This window comes from Salvelinus fontinalis, chromosome 26 (assembly GCF_029448725.1).
Source record: "Salvelinus fontinalis isolate EN_2023a chromosome 26, ASM2944872v1, whole genome shotgun sequence".
Taxonomy (NCBI): domain Eukaryota; kingdom Metazoa; phylum Chordata; class Actinopteri; order Salmoniformes; family Salmonidae; genus Salvelinus; species Salvelinus fontinalis.
Window position 1 is genome coordinate 2,803,706 of NC_074690.1, and position 19,207 is coordinate 2,822,912.

Below are 19,207 nucleotides of genomic sequence, written 5' to 3' on the forward strand. Positions count from 1 at the left end.
CCTATTGTCAATGCATTGCACTTCTTTTGGCTCTGGTCACAAGTAGTGCCCTGAATAGGCTGCCATTTTGGGCACAGACATTTTCACTCTGAAGTCTACAAGGTTTAACATCAATATAACACTATATAATATATAATAATATTTAAAGAGCTCTAACAAGACAACTGCCTGTCTTTGTTACATGGCAACTTCATAATAGTTAGTTATTATGGACCGACAAAATGATCTCTCGCTCTCCCTCTATTTCTCTCCCTCCCTCTCTGTCTCTCTCTCTCTTTCTTTCTCTGTCCTAACCTTCTCCCCCTCTCTCCCTCCCTGTCTCTCTCTCTCTTTCTGTCTCTGTCCTAACCTTCTCCCCCTCTCCCTCCCTGTCTCTCTCTCTCTTTCTGTCTCTGTCCTAACCTTCTCCCCCTCTCTCCCTCCCTCTCTGTCTCTCTCTCTCTTTCTTTCTCTGTCCTAACCTTCTCCCCCTCTCACTCCCCCTCTCTCCCTCCCTCTCTGTCTCTCTCTCTCTTTCTTTCTCTGTCCTAACCTTCTCCCCCTCTCACTCCCCCTCTCTCTGTCTCTCTGTCTCTTTCTCTCTCTGTCCTAAACCTTCTCCACCTCTCGCTCCCCCTCTCTCTGTCTCTCTCTCTCTTTCTTTCTCTGTCCTAACCTTCTCCCCCTCTCACTCCCCCTCTCTCTGTCTCTCTGTCTCTTTCTGTCTCTGTCCTAAACCTTCTCCACCTCTCGCTCCCCCTCTCTCCCTCCCTCTCTATCTCTCTTAGACAGTCTTTCTTCAATCCCTTTTTTCTATTTGACAATAGCCAGTGTGACAAGGACAGGTTAGTCAATATTGATAGAGCAAGAGAGATGGAGAGAGACTATGGAGGGCAGACAGAGTGCTCAGAAACAGCACCAATAGTAGAACGAACAGAAAACTCAAACATCCAAAACTAAAGCTAGTGTTTCTGCTGCTATTGTAGTTGTCTCTCTCTTCTTCAACGGTCTGTGAGCTTACGTACCACTGCAGTTAAATTAAATAGTTTCATTGCAAGACTATTTACAATATCCCTCTCCCCAGCTTAGTTCTCCTCTGTCTGTGTGAGTAATCACAGCAGTGGTTTACATCCCAACTGGCACACTACTCCCTATATAGTGAACCCTATGGGTTCTGGTCTAAAGTAGTGCACTACTACCCTTATGGGCCCTGGTCAAAAGAAGTGCACTACCATCCATATGGGCCCTGGTCAAAAGAAGTGCACTATCATCCCTATGGGCCCTGGTCAAAAGAAGTGCACTATAAAGTTAATATGGTTCCATTTGGGATGCAGATGTGTGTGAACACCACCACCTTAAAGACACAGAGGTTACAGGGGATACACAGACAGTACAGTGAACAGCAGCACGGTTACAGGGGATACACAGAGAGTACAGTGAACAGCAGCACGGTTACAGGGGATACACAGACAGTACAGTGAACAGCAGCACGGTTACAGGGGATACACAGACAGTACAGTGAACAGCAGCACGGTTACAGGGGATACACAGACAGTACAGTGACAACAGAACAGCAGCACGGTTACAGGGGGTACACAGACAGTACAGTGACAACAGAACAGCAGCATGGTTACAGGGGATACACAGACAGTACAGCGACAACAGAACAGCAGCATGGTTACAGGGGATACACAGACAGTACAGTGACAACAGAAGCACGGTTACTGGGGATACACAGACAGTACAGTCAACAGCAGCACGGTTACTGGGGATACACAGACAGTACAGTGACAACAGAACAGCAGCATGGTTAGAGGGGATACACAGACAGTACAGTGAACAGCAGCACGGTTACTGGGGATACACAGACAGTACAGTGAACAGCAGCACGGTTACTGGGGATACACAGACAGTACAGTGAACAGCAGCATGGTTAGAGGGGATACACAGACAGTACAGTGAACAGCAGCACGGTTACTGTGGATACACAGACAGTACAGTGAACAGCAGCATGGTTACAGGGGATACACAGACAGTACAGTGAACAGAAGCATGGTTACTGGGGATACACAGACAGTACAGTGACAACAGAACAGCAGCACGGTTACTGGGGATACACAGACAGTACAGTGAACAGCAGCATGGTTACTGGGGATACACAGACAGTACAGTGAACAGCAGCACGGTTACTGGGGGTACACAGACAGTACAGTGATCAGCAGCATGGTTACAGGGGATACACAGACAGTACAGTGAACAGCAGCACGGTTACTGGGGATACACAGACAGTACAGTGAACAGCAGCACGGTTACAGGGGATACACAGACAGTACAGTGAACAGCAGCACGGTTACAGGGGATACACAGACAGTACAGTGAACAGCAGCATGGTTACTGGGGATACACAGACAGTACAGTGAACAGCAGCACGGTTACAGCGGATACACAGACAGTACAGTGAAAAGCAGCACGGTTACAGGGGATACACAGACAGTACAGTGACAACAGAACAGCAGCACGGTTACAGGGGATACACAGAGAGTACAGTGAACAGCAACACGGTTACTGGGGATACACAGACAGTACAGTGAACAGCAGCACGGTTACTGGGGATACACAGACAGTACAGTGAACAGCAGCACGGTTACAGGGGATACACAGACAGTACAGTGAACAGCAACACGGTTACTGGGGATACACAGACAGTACAGTGAACAGCAGCATGGTTACTGGGGATACACAGACAGTACAGTGACAACAGAACAGCAGCACGGTTACAGGGGATACACAGGCAGTACAGCGACAACAGAACAGCAGCATGGTTACAGGGGATACACAGGCAGTACAGTGACAACAGAACAGCAGCACGGTTACTGGGGATACACAGACAGTACAGTGAACAGCAGCATGGTTACAGGGGATACACAGACAGTACAGTGACAACAGAACAGCAGCACGGTTACAGGGAATACACAGACAGTACAGTGAACAGCAGCACGGTTACAGGGGATACACAGACAGTACAGTGAACAGCAGCACGGTTACAGGGGATACACAGACAGTACAGTGAACAGCAGCGTGGTTACTGGGGATACACAGACAGTACAGTGACAACAGAACAGAAGCACGGTTACTGGGGATACACAGACAGTACAGTGACAACATGTATGAATGAATCATTTAGTGAGTTCCCCTGGTATGAATGAATCATTTAGTGGGTTCCCCTGGTATGAATGAATCATTTAGTGAGTTCCCCTGGTATGAATGAATCATTTAGTGGGTTCCCCTGGTATGAATGAATCATTTAGTGGGTTCCCCTGGTATGAACGAATCATTTAGTGAGTTCCCCTGGTATGAACGAATCATTTAGTGAGTTCCCCTGGTATGAATGAATCATTTAGTGGGTTCCCCTGGTATGAATGAATCATTTAGTGAGTTCCCCTGGTATGAATGAATCATTTAGTGAGTTCCCCTGGTATGAATGAATCATTTAGTGAGTTCCCCTGGTATGAATGAATCATTTAGTGAGTTCCCCTGGTATGAATGAATCCTTTAGTGAGTTCCCCTGGTATGAATGAATCATTTAGTGAGTTCCCCTGGTATGAATGAATCATTTAGTGAGTTTCCCCTGGTATGAATGAATCCTTTAGTGAGTTCCCCTGGTATGAATGAATCATTTAGTGAGTTCCCCTGGTATGAATGAATCATTTAGTGAGTTTCCCCTGGTATGAATGAATCATTTAGTGAGTTCCCCTGGTATGAATGAATCATTTAGTGAGTTTCCCTGGTATGAATGAATCATTTAGTGAGTTTCCCTGGTATGAATGAATCATTTAGTCAGTTTCCCTGGTATGAATGAATCATTTAGTGAGTTTCCCCTGGTATGAATGAATCATTTAGTGATTATAAATTAGTCTCAGGTCACAGAGCTGAGAACAGGTTCCTTAGTAAAAGATGGTTCTGTAGAGTTCTTTTTGGTTCTCCTTAACAATCACCCCTTAGAACCCTTGGGAACTACTAAAATGGAACCTATTGTACTAAAGAGTGCTTACAATCTGTTACGCATGCTGAACAACATGGGCATGCAATACGTAGTGACATAGTGACATAGTGACATAGTGACTTTCCAAAGGAAGCAGCATGCAATACTTACTCTGTCACGGTTCATATCAAATAGCATTTGATAGAAGCATAAGTAGTGACATAGTGACATAGTGTAATAGTGACATAGTGACATAGTGACTTCCCAAAGGAAGCAGCATTCAATACTTACTCTGTCACGGTTCATATCAAATAGCACTTGATAAAAGTATACGTAGTGACATAGTGACATAGTGACGTAGTGACGTAGTGACATAGTGACATAGTGACATAGTGACTTCCCAAAGGAAGCAGCATCCACTGACTAGTGTCAACATGCAACATAACAGCTGACATATAGGGTTGGTTTCTCAGATTTAGATTAGAGTTCTCTTGGACTAAATTAATCTCCATTTGAGGGAGCTTTTTATTCCTGGAATAGGCTTAATCAGTGTCTGGGAAACCAGCCCAAAGTGATGTAAAGTATCATAATATAGCTAGGGTGTTTGATTTAGTTTCAGGTTCGGTTATATCAGGTTATATCAGGTTATATTTATTTATTTGTTCATTTACTTTTTTATGTCACCTTTATTTAACCAGGTAGGCCAGTTGAGAACAAGTTCTCATTTACCACTGCGACCTGGCCAAGGTTATGTTTGGCTACATCAGCTACAATAGAGTTTGCAAAGTTGAACCCATTGATATTTACCATTATACACACTTTATGAAGCTTTGGAGATTTTTTTTGTGATCTACTGTACATCTCAATGTCTTGAGACGAAGAAGAAAACATTCCGTAGTCACATTTCTCAAGGCTACAATATGACCTAAAGTAGCCTTTTCATCCAACCAACATGTAAGGCCAGGACCAGCCAGCAAGACTATAATCCCACCAACATGTGAGGCCAGGACCAGCCAGCAAGACTATAAACTCACCAACAAGTGAGGCCAGGACCAGCCAGCAAGACTATAATCCCACCAACATGTGAGGCCAGGACCAGCCAGCAAGACTATAATCCCACCAACACGTGAGGGCAGGACCAGCCAGCAAGACTATAATCCCACCAACATGTGATACCAGGACCAGCCAGCAAGACTATAATCCCACCAACATGTGAGGCCAGGACCAGCCAGCAAGACTATAATCCCACCAACACGTGAGGGCAGGACCAGCCAGCAAGACTATGATCCCACCAACATGTGAGGCCAGGACCAGCCAGCAAGACTATAAACTCACCAACACGTGAGGCCAGGACCAGCCAGCAAGACTATAAACTCACCAACACGTGAGGCCAGGACCAGCCAGCAAGACTATAAACTCACCAACACGTGAGGCCAGGACCAGCCAGCAAGACTATAATCCCACCAACATGTGAGGGCAGGACCAGCCAGCAAGACATAATCCCACCAACATGTGATGCCAGGACCAGCCAGCAAGACAATATTCCCAACAACATGTGAGTGCAGGACCAGACAGTAAGACTATAATCCCACCAACATGTGATGCCAGGACCAGCCAGCAAGACTATAATCCCACCAACATGTGAAGCCAGGACCAGCCAGCAAGACTATAATCCCACCAACATGTGAGGGCAGGACCAGCCAGCAAGACTATAATCCCACCAACACGTGAGGCCAGGACCAGCCAGCAAGACTATAATCCCACCAACACGTGAGGCCAGGACCAGCCAGCAAGACTATAATCCCGCCAACATGTGAGGGCAGGACCAGCCAGCAAGACTATAATCCCACCAACATGTGATGCCAGGACCAGCCAGCAAGACTATAATCCCACCAACATGTGAGGCCAGGACCAGCCAGCAAGACTGTAATTCCACCAACATGTGAGGTCCAGGACCAGCCAGCAAGACTATAATCTCACCAACATGTGATGCCAGGACCAGCCAGCAAGACTATAATCCCACCAACATGTGAGGCCAGGACCAGCCAGCAAGACTATAATCCCACCAACATGTGATACCAGGACCAGCCAGCAAGACTATAATCCCACCAACATGTGAGGCCAGGACCAGCCAGCAAGACTATAATCCCACCAACATGTGATACCAGGACCAGCCAGCAAGACTATAATCCCACCAACATGTGAGGCCAGGACCAGCCAGCAAGACTATAATCCCACCAACATGTGAGGCCAGGACCAGCCAGCAAGACTATAATCCCACCAACATGTAATGCCAGGACCAGCCAGCAAGACTATAATCCCACCAACATGTGAGGCCAGGACCAGCCAGCAAGACTATAATCCCACCAACATGTGAGGCCAGGACCAGCCAGCAAGACTATAATCCCACCAACATGTAATGCCAGGACCAGCCAGCAAGACTATAATCCCACCAACATGTAAGGCCAGGACCAGCCAGCAAGACTATAAACTCACCAACACGTGAGGCCAGGACCAGCCAGCAAGACTATAATCCCACCAACATGTGAGGCCAGGACCAGCCAGCAAGACTATAATCCCACCAACATGTGATGCCAGGACCAGCCAGCAAGACAATATTCCCAACAACATGTGAGTGCAGGACCAGACAGTAAGACTATAATCCCACCAACATGTGATGCCAGGACCAGCCAGCAAGACTATAATCCCACCAACATGTGAAGCCAGGACCAGCCAGCAAGACTATAATCCCACCAACATGTGAGGGCAGGACCAGCCAGCAAGACTATAATCCCACCAACACGTGAGGCCAGGACCAGCCAGCAAGACTATAATCCCACCAACACGTGAGGCCAGGACCAGCCAGCAAGACTATAATCCCGCCAACATGTGAGGGCAGGACCAGCCAGCAAGACTATAATCCCACCAACATGTGATGCCAGGACCAGCCAGCAAGACTATAATCCCACCAACATGTGAGGCCAGGACCAGCCAGCAAGACTGTAATTCCACCAACATGTGAGGTCCAGGACCAGCCAGCAAGACTATAATCTCACCAACATGTGATGCCAGGACCAGCCAGCAAGACTATAATCCCACCAACATGTGAGGCCAGGACCAGCCAGCAAGACTATAATCCCACCAACATGTGATACCAGGACCAGCCAGCAAGACTATAATCCCACCAACATGTGAGGCCAGGACCAGCCAGCAAGACTATAATCCCACCAACATGTGATACCAGGACCAGCCAGCAAGACTATAATCCCACCAACATGTGAGGCCAGGACCAGCCAGCAAGACTATAATCCCACCAACATGTGAGGCCAGGACCAGCCAGCAAGACTATAATCCCACCAACATGTAATGCCAGGACCAGCCAGCAAGACTATAATCCCACCAACATGTGAGGCCAGGACCAGCCAGCAAGACTATAATCCCACCAACATGTGAGGCCAGGACCAGCCAGCAAGACTATAATCCCACCAACATGTAATGCCAGGACCAGCCAGCAAGACTATAATCCCACCAACATGTAAAGCCAGGACCAGCCAGCAAGACTATAAACTCACCAACACGTGAGGCCAGGACCAGCCAGCAAGACTATAATCCCACCAACATGTGAGGCCAGGACCAGCCAGCAAGCATCATCACCATCATTGTGACCTCTACACTTAAGAATTTAAATGATCTAGATATCTAGAGAAATAAAAAGCACAAATAACCAAAAATATAATTTTACCTCTTACGTTAAACATATAGATTAACGTAAGAAGGCATGGAGTCGGAGAGAGATACAGTTTAGATAGATGGATGCACTGGCCTCCATGACTTGAATTACACATCGGAACAGTACTTGATCAAAACATAACAAATGAGTCGCTTTATTATCTCCCCCTACTCTTCTCTGTCCTGTTGTCTTCTGGGGTGGGTGGGTGGGGGAGGGGGGGGGGGGGGGTTAAGGGGATAGTCTGTGAAGCAGGTTGGATCCCTGTGTTTTAAGGGGATAGTCTGTGAGGCAGGTTGGATCCCTGTGTTTTAAGGGGATAGTCTGTGAAGCAGGTTGGATCCCTGTGTTTTAAGGGGATAGTCTGTGAAGCAGGTTGGATCCCTGTGTTTTAAGGGAATAGTCTGTGAAGCAGGTTGGATCCCTGTGTTTTAAGGGGATAGTCTGTGAAGTAGGTTGGATCCCTGTGTTTTAAGGGGATAGTCTGTGAAGCAGGTTGGATCCCTGTGTTTTAAGGGGATAGTCTGTGAAGCAGGTTGGATCCCTGTGTTTTAAGGGGATAGTCTGTGAAGCAGGTTGGATCCCTGTGTTTTAAGGGGATAGTCTGTGAAGCAGGTTGGATCTCTGTGTTTTAAGGGGATAGTCTGTGAAGCAGGTTGGATCCCTGTGTTTTAAGGGGATAGTCTGTGAAGCAGGTTGGATCCCTGTGTTTTAAGGGGATAGTCTGTGGAGCAGGTTGGATCCCTGTGTTTTAAGGGGATAGTCTGTGAAGCAGGTTGAATCTCTGTGTTTTAAGGGGATAGTCTGTGAAGCAGGTTGGATCCCTGTGTTTTAAGGGGATAGTCTGTGAGGCAGGTTGGATCCCTGTGTTTTAAGGGGATAGTCTGTGAGGCAGGTTGGATCCCTGTGTTTTAAGGGGATAGTCTGTGAAGCAGGTTGGATCCCTGTGTTTTAAGGGAATAGTCTGTGAAGCAGGTTGGATCCCTGTGTTTTAAGGGGATAGTCTGTGAAGCAGGTTGGATCCCTGTGTTTTAAGGGAATAGTCTGTGAAGCAGGTTGGATCCCTGTGTTTTAAGGGGATAGTCTGTGAAGCAGGTTGGATCCGGGCCCAGCCAGCTGCTAGCGTAACGAGGGGAAATGAGAATGACGCTCCGCTTGCCTCGACTCGGCGAGGGTCGTTTGGGTGTCAGAGAGAAAGAGGTGACATAGTGACAGGCTGTCTCTGTCTCTGTGTCAGTGTGGAGGCTGTTGGGTGACAATAGCCTCCTGAAGAGAGGGAGAACCTTGTCACAATTATCTTTAATCTGACCAAACAAAAGACGGTTTATCACACCGTTTTTAATCACTACCTTTTTAAATGTGAGTAAATTACAGGCTTCCTCACTGTGTGAGTGGTTCCACTCACACACCGGCAGTGTTAGTACACTGAGTGATTACACACACTCACACTCACACACGCCGGCAGATAAGGCAGTCTAACACCACAAGGAAAAGGCAAACAGCAAAAACTAGTCACACAGTGGATAGTTTGTGTCCCAAATGGAACACTATTCCCTATATAGTGCACTACTTTTGACCAGAACCCTATGGAAGCCTATTCCCTATATAGTGCACTACTTTTGACCAGAGCCCTATGGAACCCTATTCCCTATATAGTGCACTACTTTTGACCAGAGAGACCTATGGAACCCTATTCCCTATATAGTGCACTACTTTTGACCAGGGCCAATAGGGTGATGTGGTTAAACGTAGTGTAGTATATTGGAAATAGTGTGCCATTTTGGAAGTATCCAGGGGACGAAGTAAAACTCCATTTAATTCAAGAATTAAAAAGTACCGTCTATTTACAATGACGTAGTCTCCATTTCTCGAATCTGGAATTTTAAATTAATTTCCTTAAATTTACGGAATCTGAATTGTATGAGTGAGAGCAGAGAACAAGGTAGAAGAAATGGAACCGACCCTGTGAGCTCAAGGTCAAAGGTCAAAGGTGAAGTTTTGTCCCCACATATACATTCAGGAAACTTTCCCCTTGTTCAGTCAAGTTACATCACTAACTACTATATAATGGAGTGAGAAAGGTTGGATCCAGTTTTAAAGTGTTGGAACCAAGCCACAGTGAGAAGCGTGGGGGGGGGGGGGGGGGGGGGGGGGGGGGAGGTTGTGTCTCCATGAGCGGGAGGTGAAAGTTGACATGTCACAGTGATTCGAACGAGAGGTGGTGAAAGTTCAAAAAGGTGAAAGTTCGGTCCCACCTCGTACTCCTCCTTGAAGCCGTATCCCTCCGCACACTTCATCTGTGTGATGTGCTGCAGCAGGTCGGCTACTCGGATAGCAGGGTGGAGCTGGCCTGTCTGGTAGGGCGCGTCTACTGTCCCCTCTCGCTTTCTCAGGGAGTGGCCGTGAGACTGGACCAGACTACTGGTGTCACTGCAGCTACTACCACCCATCGTCTGGCTCTCGTCTGGACAGATACAGAGAAGATGCAGGCAGGCACACAGATAGAGGAAACAGGAAGGAAGAGGAAACAGGAAGGAAGAGGAAACAGGAAGGAAGAGGAAACAGGAAGGAAGAGGAAACAGGAAGGAGGGGGAACAACGGGGTCAGGATGGTGAGTGAACTCTTGGTAACACCAGGCATGGAAAAAATCTACACAAAAATAATCTACTTGACATAGAGAAGGAACAACTCCTGGTCCTAGCCACAATGCCTGTCAAAATGATATGGGTGACTTAACATAGAGAAGGAAAAACTCCTGGCCCTAGCCACAATGCCTGTCATATGGAAATAGAGAGATCATGGCTTAAAAATAGAAATGCTGGTAGTGACGCAATGGCTCAGTTCCAATATCCACACAAAATGTTGCTGTTTTAAAGCTAATTTCAGTGCAATTCTACACATTTTGCCATGGCTATTATGCTTTGTTCTAATGCTATCTGAGTGACTAAAACATGATAATAAAACCAATGTGTGCCCTATACCATGACATTTGGGGGAATTAAAGATTCTCCCCGACTGTCTAGGTATTTATTTCAATGATTAATAGATCTCAAAGATGACTTTATGTATTAATATATTGCTCCATTATCTTATATGCATACTTTAAATCTGATTTGATTCGTGGCAGGTGCGCCGCTGCTAAATGCATATATAGGGGAAACACTGATAATACATGACTTCAAGTGGAAGTATGCATTCTAAGTGATATGCTAGGTTGGCTATTGGAACGAGGTCGTAGGATGAGTGAATGTGGTGAGGGGGAGAAAACTCAGAACACTGGGTCATGATTGGTCTGATTCTGTGACTAAAAATTACTATGATGTGGGACGTACTCAGAATTACTATGATGTGGGAAGTATTCAGTATTATTATGATGTGGGAAGTACTCAGTATTATTATGATGTGGGACGTACTCAGAATTACTATGATGTGGGAAGTATTCACTATTATTATGATGTGGGAAGTATTCACTATTATTATGATGTGGGAAGTATTCACTATTATTTTGATGTGGGAAGTATTCAGTATTATTATGATGTGGGAAGTATTCAGTATTATTATGGTGTGGGAAGTATTCAAAATTATTATGATGTGGGAAGTATTCAGTATTTATATGATGTGGGAAGTATTCACTATTATTATGATGTGGGAAGTATTCAGTATTATTATGATGTGGGAAGTATTCACTATTATTATGATGTGGGAAGTATTCAGTATTTATATGATGTGGGAAGTATTCAGTATTATTATGATGTGGGAAGTATTCAGTATTATTATGATGTGGGAAGTATTCAGTATTATTATGATGTGGGAAGTATTCAGTATTATTATGATGTGGGAAGTAGAGGCACTAAAAACAAGTTATTTAAAAGGAGTAAAGTAATATTTTATTTTTATTTTGATACACCTCATATTGACATTAGAGATAATGTATTTTAAATTCCACTCAGACCCCTGTCAGTGGCAGAGATAAGATGGTTATGAAGATGTCTTGTGGATGTGGATGTCTGCGGCTTCAGTGCAACACAATGGCGGATGCAGTCAGGCAGGCACCATCCAAGCAACGTTGCTCAATTACAACCAATACAATGAAAACAAACAAAAACATCCCCCCCAAGAGATAATGCATGATAATGCAGCAACGATGGTGTACTGTGATCATGCTAGACAAGGCTAATGACTTCAAGGTGGAAACGGAGGGGAGGTGAAATGTTAGCGTGTCCACTGGCCATGCAGATGTCATAATAGAAAAGTCATATCCACGAATCAGCTCTCTCACTGTCATCTGTGTGTTCCTGTGACATCACCTCCTTCCCCAAACCAAGGCCAAGACCAGGGGGTCCTGGTGACTTACCATTTATGGGCACTTTTATAGGACATACATAAAGAGGTTAAGTACGAGAAGAGATGGAGAAGAGAGGAGGAGAGAGGAGAGGAGAAGATAGTTGGAGAGAGAGGAGGAGATAGGAGAGAGGAGGAGAAAGGAGAGAGGAGGAGAAAGGAGAGAGGAGGAGAAAGGAGAGAGGAGGAGAAGAGAGAAAGGAGGAGAAAGGAGAGAGGAGGAGAAAGGAGAGAGGAGGAGAAAGGAGAGAGGAGGAGAAAGGAGAGAGGAGGAGTAGAGAGAGAGGAGGAGAAAGGAGAGAGGAGGAGAAAGGAGAGAGGAGGAGTAGAGAGAGAGGAGGAGAAGAGAGAGAGGAGGAGTAGAGAGAAAGGAGGAGAAGAGAGAGAGGAGGAGAAGAGAGAGAGGAGGAGAAGAGAGAGAGGAGAAGAGAGAGAGGAGGAGAAAGGAGAGAGGAGGAGAAAGGAGAGAGGAGGAGAAAGGAGAGAGGAGGAGTAGAGAGAGAGGAGGAGTAGAGAGAGAGGAGGAGAAGAGAGAGAGGAGGAGAAGAGAGAGAGGAGGAGAAGAGAGAGAGGAGGAGAAGAGAGAGAGGAGGAGAAGAGAGAGAGGAGGAGAAAGGAGAGAGGAGGAGAAGAGAGAAAGGAGGAGAAAGGAGAGAGGAGGAGAAAGGAGAGAGGAGGAGAAAGGAGAGAGGAGGAGAAAGGAGAGAGGAGGAGTAGAGAGAGAGGAGGAGAAGAGAGAGAGGAGGAGAAGAGAGAGATGAGGAGAAAGGAGAGAGGAGGAGAAGAGAGAGAGGAGGAGAAGAGAGAGAGGAGGAGAAGAGAGAGAGGAGGAGAAGAGAGAGAGGAGGAGAAGAGAGAGAGGAGGTAAGCAACAATACATCATAAGCACTGTTACAGTGTAGACTGTTGTTTAGCGCTACTGTTTGTTAGATCAGTTCATGGCTGTGCTGTTTAAATCAGTAAGGCCTGGGCTTTGTTTATTTGATGAGGAAATTGTGGCGTGGGCATTTTAACAGTGCAATACAGTCTTAACAGAACAAATCAAAAACAGAATGGTTTTCAAGGGGACAGAATGGTTTTCAAGGGGAAAGAATGGTTTGCAAGGGGATATAATGGTTTTCAAGGGGACAGAATGGTTTGCAAGGGGGGCAGAATGGTTTGCAAGGGGATAGAATGGTTTGCAAGGGGATAGAATGGTTTTCAAGGGGACAGAATGGTTTGCAAGGGGATAGAATGGTTTGCAAGGGGTTAGAATGGTTTTCAAGGGGACAGAATGGTTTGCAAGGGGGGCAGAATGGTTTGCAAGGGGATAGAATGGTTTGCAAGGGGATAGAATGGTTTTCAAGGGGACAGAATGGTTTGCAAGGGGATAGAATGGTTTGCAAGGGGATAGAATGGTTTGCAAGGGGATAGAATGGTTTGCAAGGGGATAGAATGGTTTTCAAGGGGATAGAATGGTTTTCAAGGGGATAGAATGGTTTTCAAGGGGATAGAATGGTTTGCAAGGGGATAGAATGGTTTTCGAGGGGATAGAATGTTTTGCAAGGGGATAGAATGGTTTTCAAGGGGATAGAATGGTTTTCAAGGGGATAGAATGGTTTTCAAGGGGATAGAATGGTTTTCAAGGGGACAGAATGGTTTGCAAAGGGGACAGAATGGTTTTCAAGGGGACAGAATGGTTTGCAAAGGGGACAGAATGGTTTTCAAGGGGACAGAATGGTTTGCAAGAGGACATAATGGTTGTGAAGGTGTCAGAATTAATTTTAAGGTGTCAGAATGGATTTCAAGGTGTCAGAATGGATTTCAAGAGGACAGAATGAAAAAATGCAACAACAAAAAATGTTTGTGGCCTCACTCCTGAAATGGATTTAGATGATTGCTGCGAGATAAAAAAATGTAAGAATGTTTGTGTACTTTGGACATTTTGGCTATTATGACGCAAAATAAAGCCTGCACTAATCAATCACATTAAATTATAATCAACTCCCCTAATATGTTATCTCACCCTGTCACAACGATAATCAACTCCCCTAATATGTTATCTCAAACTGTCACAACGATAATCAACTCCCCTAATATGTTAACTCAAACTGTCACAACGATAATCAACTCCCCTAATATGTTATCTCAAACTGTCACAACGATAATCAACTCCCCTAATATGTTATCTCAAACTGTCACAACAATAATCAACTCCCCTAATATGTTATCTCAAACTGTCACAATGATAATCAACTCCCCTAATATGTTATCTCAAACTGTCACAACGATAATCAACTCCCCTAATATGTTATCTCAAACTGTCACAACGATAATCAACTCCCATAATATGTTATCTCAAACTGTCACAATGATAATCAACTCCCCTAATATGTTATCTCAAACTGTCACAACGATAATCAACTCCCCTAATATGTTATCTCAAACTGTCACAACGATAATCAACCCCCCTAATATGTTAGCGATCAGTCTCCCAACATGGTTTAAAATGACAGGTATTATGTTGATTCCATGATATGGTGGTAAAATTAGACTTTAATGTTGTAGAAGTTGTAGAAGCAGAAATATAGTGTTTTTATTTTTTTTCTTGAAATCTGTGGCAAACATCTCACACTAAAACGATCCCTGTTGTGCTGTATGTGGTTCCTTCTGACCTCGTTCATTACCATGGATACCACTACTGTCTCAAGATAATAATTATAACTATTATTATGATCATATAGAGTTTAACAGAACATGGTTCAGTTCTGTGTAGGCTCTTCAGGCTGGCCTCTCTCGCTCTGTCTCCCTCGCTCTGTCTCCCTCGCTCTGTCTCCCTCGCTCTGTCTCCCTCGCTCTGTCTCCCTCGCTCTGCCTCTCTCGCTCTGTCTCCCTCGCTCTGTCTCCCTCGCTCTGCCTCTCTCGCTCTGTCTCCCTCGCTCTGTCTCCCTCGCTCTGTCTCCCTCGCTCTGCATCCCTCGCTCTGTCTCCCTCGCTCTGCCTCCCTCGCTCTGTCTCCCTCGCTCTGTCTCCCTAGCTCTGCATCCCTCGCTCTGTCTCCCTCGCTATTTATCCCTCGCTCTGTCTCCCTCGCTATTTCTCCCTCGCCCTTCCCCCTCGCTCTGTCTCCCTCGCTCTGCATCCCTCGCTCTGCCTCTCTCGCTCTGCATCCCTCGCTCTGCCTCTCTCGCTCTGTCTCCCTCGCTCTGCCTCTCTCGCTCTGTCTCCCTCGCTATTTCTCCCTCGCTCTGCATCCCTCGCTCTGTCACTCTCCGTCACTCTCCGTCACTCTCCGTCACTCTCCGTCTCACTCTCCGTCTCACTCGCTAAAACACTCGCCGTCTCCCTATCAGTCTCTGTCTCCCTCTCTCCCTATCAGTCTCTGTCTCTTCCGCTCTGTCTCTCTCAGTCTACCTCTCGCCCTATCAGTCTCCCTCTCTGTATCCCTATTGCCCTCTCAGTTTCCCTCTCTGTCTCCCTCTCAGTCTCCCTCTCTGTATCCCTATTGCCCTCTCAGTTTCCCTCTCTGTCTCCCTCTCTGTATCCCTATTGCCCTCTCAGTTTCCCTCTCTGTCTCCCTCTCTGTCTCCCTCTCTGTATCCCTATTGCCCTCTTAAGTTTCCCTCTCTGTCTCCCTCTCTGTCTCCCTCTCTGTCTCCCTATTGCCCTCTGCCTCCCCATATGCCTCCCTCTCTGTCTCCCTCTCTGTCTCCCTATTGCCCCCTCAGTCTCCCTCAGTCTCCCTCTCTGTCTCCCTCTCTGTCTCCCTCTCTGTCTCCCTCTCTGTCTCCCTCTCACCTTATCAGTCTCCCTCTCGCCCTATCAGTCTCCCTCTCGCCCTATCAGTCTCCCTCTAACCGAATCAGTCTCCCTCTAACCCTATCAGTCTCCCTCTAACCCTATCATCTCCCTCTCACCCTATCAGTCTCCCTCTAGCCCTATCAGTCTCCCTCTAACCCTATCATCTCCCTCTCGCCCTCTCAGTCTCCCTCTCGCCCTCTCAGTCTCCCTCTCGCCCTCTCAGTCTCCCTCTCGCCCTATCAGTCTCCCTCTCGCCCTATCAGTCTCCCTCTCGCCCTATCAGACTCCCTCTCGCCCTATCAGTCTCCCTCTCGCCCTATCAGTCTCCCTCTCGCCCTACCAGGCTCCCTCTCGCCCTATCAGTCTCCCTCTCGGCCTATCAGTCTCACTCTCGGCCTATCAGTCTCCCTCTTGCCCTATCAGTCTCCCTCTCGCCCTATCAGTCTCCCTATAAGTCTCCCTCTCGCCCTATCAGTCTCGCTCTCAGTCTCCCTCTCGCCCTATCAGTCTCCCTCTCTGTCGCCCTATCAGTCTCCCTCTCTGTCGCCCTATCAGTCTCCCTCTCTGTCGCCCTATCAGTCTCCCTCTCTGTCGCCCTATCAGTCTCCCTCTCGCCCTATCAGTCTCCCTCTTGCCCTATCAGTCTCCCTCTCGCCCTATCAGTCTCACCCTGTCTCCCTCTCGCCCTATCAGTCTCCCTCTCGCCCTCGCCCGCTCAGTCTCCATCTCAGTCTAGATCTCAGTCTCCCTCTCAGTCACCCTCTCAGTCTCCCTCTCACCCTATCAGTCCCTTTCTTGCCCTATCAGTCTCCCTCTCAGTCTCCCTCTCAGTCTCCCTATCAGTCTCCCTATCAGTCTCCCTATCAGTCTCCCTCTCGCCCTATTAGTCTCCCTATCAGTCTCCCTCTCAGTCTCCCTCTCGCCCTATTAGTCTCCCTATCAGTCTCCCTTTCGCCCTATCAGACTCCCTCTCAGTCTCCCTCTGTCTCCCTCTCAGTCTCCCCCTCGCCCTATCAGTCTCCCCCTCGCCCTATCAGTCTCCCCTCCCCTATCAGTCGCCCCCTCGCCCTATCAGTCGCCCCCTCGCCCTATCAGTCGTCCCCTCGCCCTATCAGTCTCCCTCTCGCCCTATCAGTCTCCCTCTCGCCCTATCAGTCTCCCTCTCGCCCTATCAGTCTCAGCCTGTCTCCCTCTCGCCCTATCAGTCTCCCTATCGCCCTCGCCCTCTCAGTCTCCATCTCAGTCTAGATCTCAGTCTCCCTCTCAGTCACCCCTCAGTCTCCCTCTCACCATATCAGACTCCCTCTCAGTCTCCCTCTGTCTCCCTCTCAGTCTCCCCCTCGCCCTATCAGTCTCCCCCTCGCCCTATCAGTCTCCCCTCCCCTATCAGTTGCCCCCTCGCCCTATCAGTCTCCCTCTCACCCTATCAGTCTCTTTCTCGCACTATCAGTCTCCCTCTCAGTTTCCCTCTCGCCATATCAGTCTCCCTCTCAGGCTCCCTCTCAGTCTCCCTCTCAGACTCCCTCTCGCCCTATCAGTCTCCCTCTCGCCCTATCAGTCTCCCTCTCGCCCTATCAGTCTCCCTCTCGCCCTCTGTCTCCCTCTCGCCCTCTCAGTCTCTCTCTGTGTCTCCCTATCAGTCTCCCTCTGTGTCTCCTGCAGTCTCCCTCTCAGTCTCCCTCTCAGTCTCCCTCTCGCCCTATCAGTCTCCCTCTCGCCCTATCAGTCTCCCTCTTGCCCTATCAATCTCCCTCTCGCCCTATCAGTCTCACCCTGTCTCCCTCTCGCCCTATCAGTCTCCCTCTCGCCCTCGCCCTCTCAGTCTCCATCTCAGTCTCCCTCTCAGTCACCCCTCAGTCTCCCTCTCACCCTATCAGTCTCTTTCTCACACTATCAGTCTCCCTCTCAGTTTCCCTCTCGCCATATCAGTCTCCCTCTCAGGATCCCTCTCAGTCTCCCTCTCAGACTCCCTCTCGCCCTATCAGTCTCCCTCTCGCCCTATCAGTCTCCCTCTCGCCCTATCAGTCTCCCTCTCGCCCTATCAGTCTCCCTCTCGCCCTATCAGTCTCCCTCTAACCCTATCAGTTTCCCTCTAAACCTATCAGTCTCCCTCTCGCCCTATCAGTCTCCCTCTCGCCCTATCAGTCTCCCTCTCGCCCTATCAGTCTCCCTCTCGCCCTATCAGTCTCCCTCTCGGCCTATCAGTCTCACTCTCGGCCTATCAGTCTCCCTCTTGCCCTATCATTCTCCCTCTCGCCCTATCAGTCTCCCTATAAGTCTCCCTCTCGCCCTATCAGTCTCCCTCTCGCCCTATCAGTCTCCCTCTCGCCCTATCAGTCTCCCTCTCGCCCTATCAGTCTCCCTCTCGCCCTATCAGTCTCCCTCTCGCCCTATCAGTCTCCCTCTCGCCCTATCAGTCTCCCTCTCGCCCTATCAGTCTCCCTCTGTCTCCCTCTCACCCTCTCAGTCTCCCTTTTGCCCTATCAGTCTCCCTCTCGCCCTATCAGTCTCCCTCTCGCCCTATCAGTTTCCGTCCCTGTCTCCCTCTCTGTCGCCCTCTGTCTCCCTATCAGTCTCCCTAACGCTCTCTGTCTAACTATCAGTCTCCCTCTGTCTCCCTCTCGCCCTATCAGTCACCATCTCGCCCTATCAGTCTCCCTCTCGCCCTATCAGTCTCCCTCTCGCCCTATCAGCCTCCCTCTCGCCCTATCAGTCTCCCTCTCGCCCTATCAGTCTCCCTCTCGCCCTATCAGTCTCCCTCTCGCCCTATCAGTCTCCCTCTCGGCCTATCAGTCTCCCTCTCGGCCTATCAGTCTCACTCTCGCCCTATCAGTCTCCCTCTCGCCCTATCAGTCTCCCTCTCGCCCTATCAGTCTCCCTATAAGTCTCCCTCTCGCCCTATCAGTCTCCCTCTCAGTCTCCCTCTCGCCCTATCAGTCTCCCTCTCTGTCGCCCTATCAGTCTCCCTCTCTGTAGCCCTATCGGTCTCCCTATCAGTCTCCCTCTCTGTCGCCCTATCAGTCTCCCTCTCTGTCGCCCCATCAGTCTCCCTCTCGCCCTATCAGTCGCCCTCTCGCCCTATTCGTCTCCCTCTCGCCCTCGCCCTCTCAGTCTCCATCTCAGTCTAGATCTCAGTCTCTCTCTCAGTCACCCTCTCAGTCTCCCTCTCACCCTATCAGTCTCTTTCTCGCCCTATCAGTCTCCCTCTCAGTCTCCCTCTGAGTCTCCCTATCAGTCTCCCTATCAGTCCCCCTATCAGTCTCCCTCTCGCCCTATTAGTCTCCCTATCAGTCTCCCTCTCAGTCTCCCTCTCGCCCTATTAGTCTCCCTATCAGTCTCCCTCTCGCCCTATCAGACTCCCTCTCAGTCTCCCTCTGTCTCCCTCTCAGTTGCCCCCT

The 19,207-nt window shown here is 48.2% G+C and overlaps 1 protein-coding gene across 3 annotated transcripts in view; it reads right to left on the bottom strand.

Moving 5' to 3' along the window:
* LOC129823544 (receptor-type tyrosine-protein phosphatase mu-like) overlaps positions 1-19,207 on the bottom strand; it is a 163,472-nt gene that overhangs the window by 49,117 nt on the left and 95,148 nt on the right. For 2 of the 3 annotated variants that reach the window (XM_055882346.1, XM_055882347.1), the window contains 2 exons: positions 11,968-12,054; positions 9,944-10,152 (listed from right to left, as the gene is read on the bottom strand). In XM_055882346.1, coding sequence (XP_055738321.1) covers positions 9,944-10,152; positions 11,968-12,054 — 296 coding nt within the window. The remainder of the gene's footprint in view (positions 1-9,943; positions 10,153-11,967; positions 12,055-19,207) is intronic. The other variant, XM_055882348.1, reaches the window with a different exon arrangement.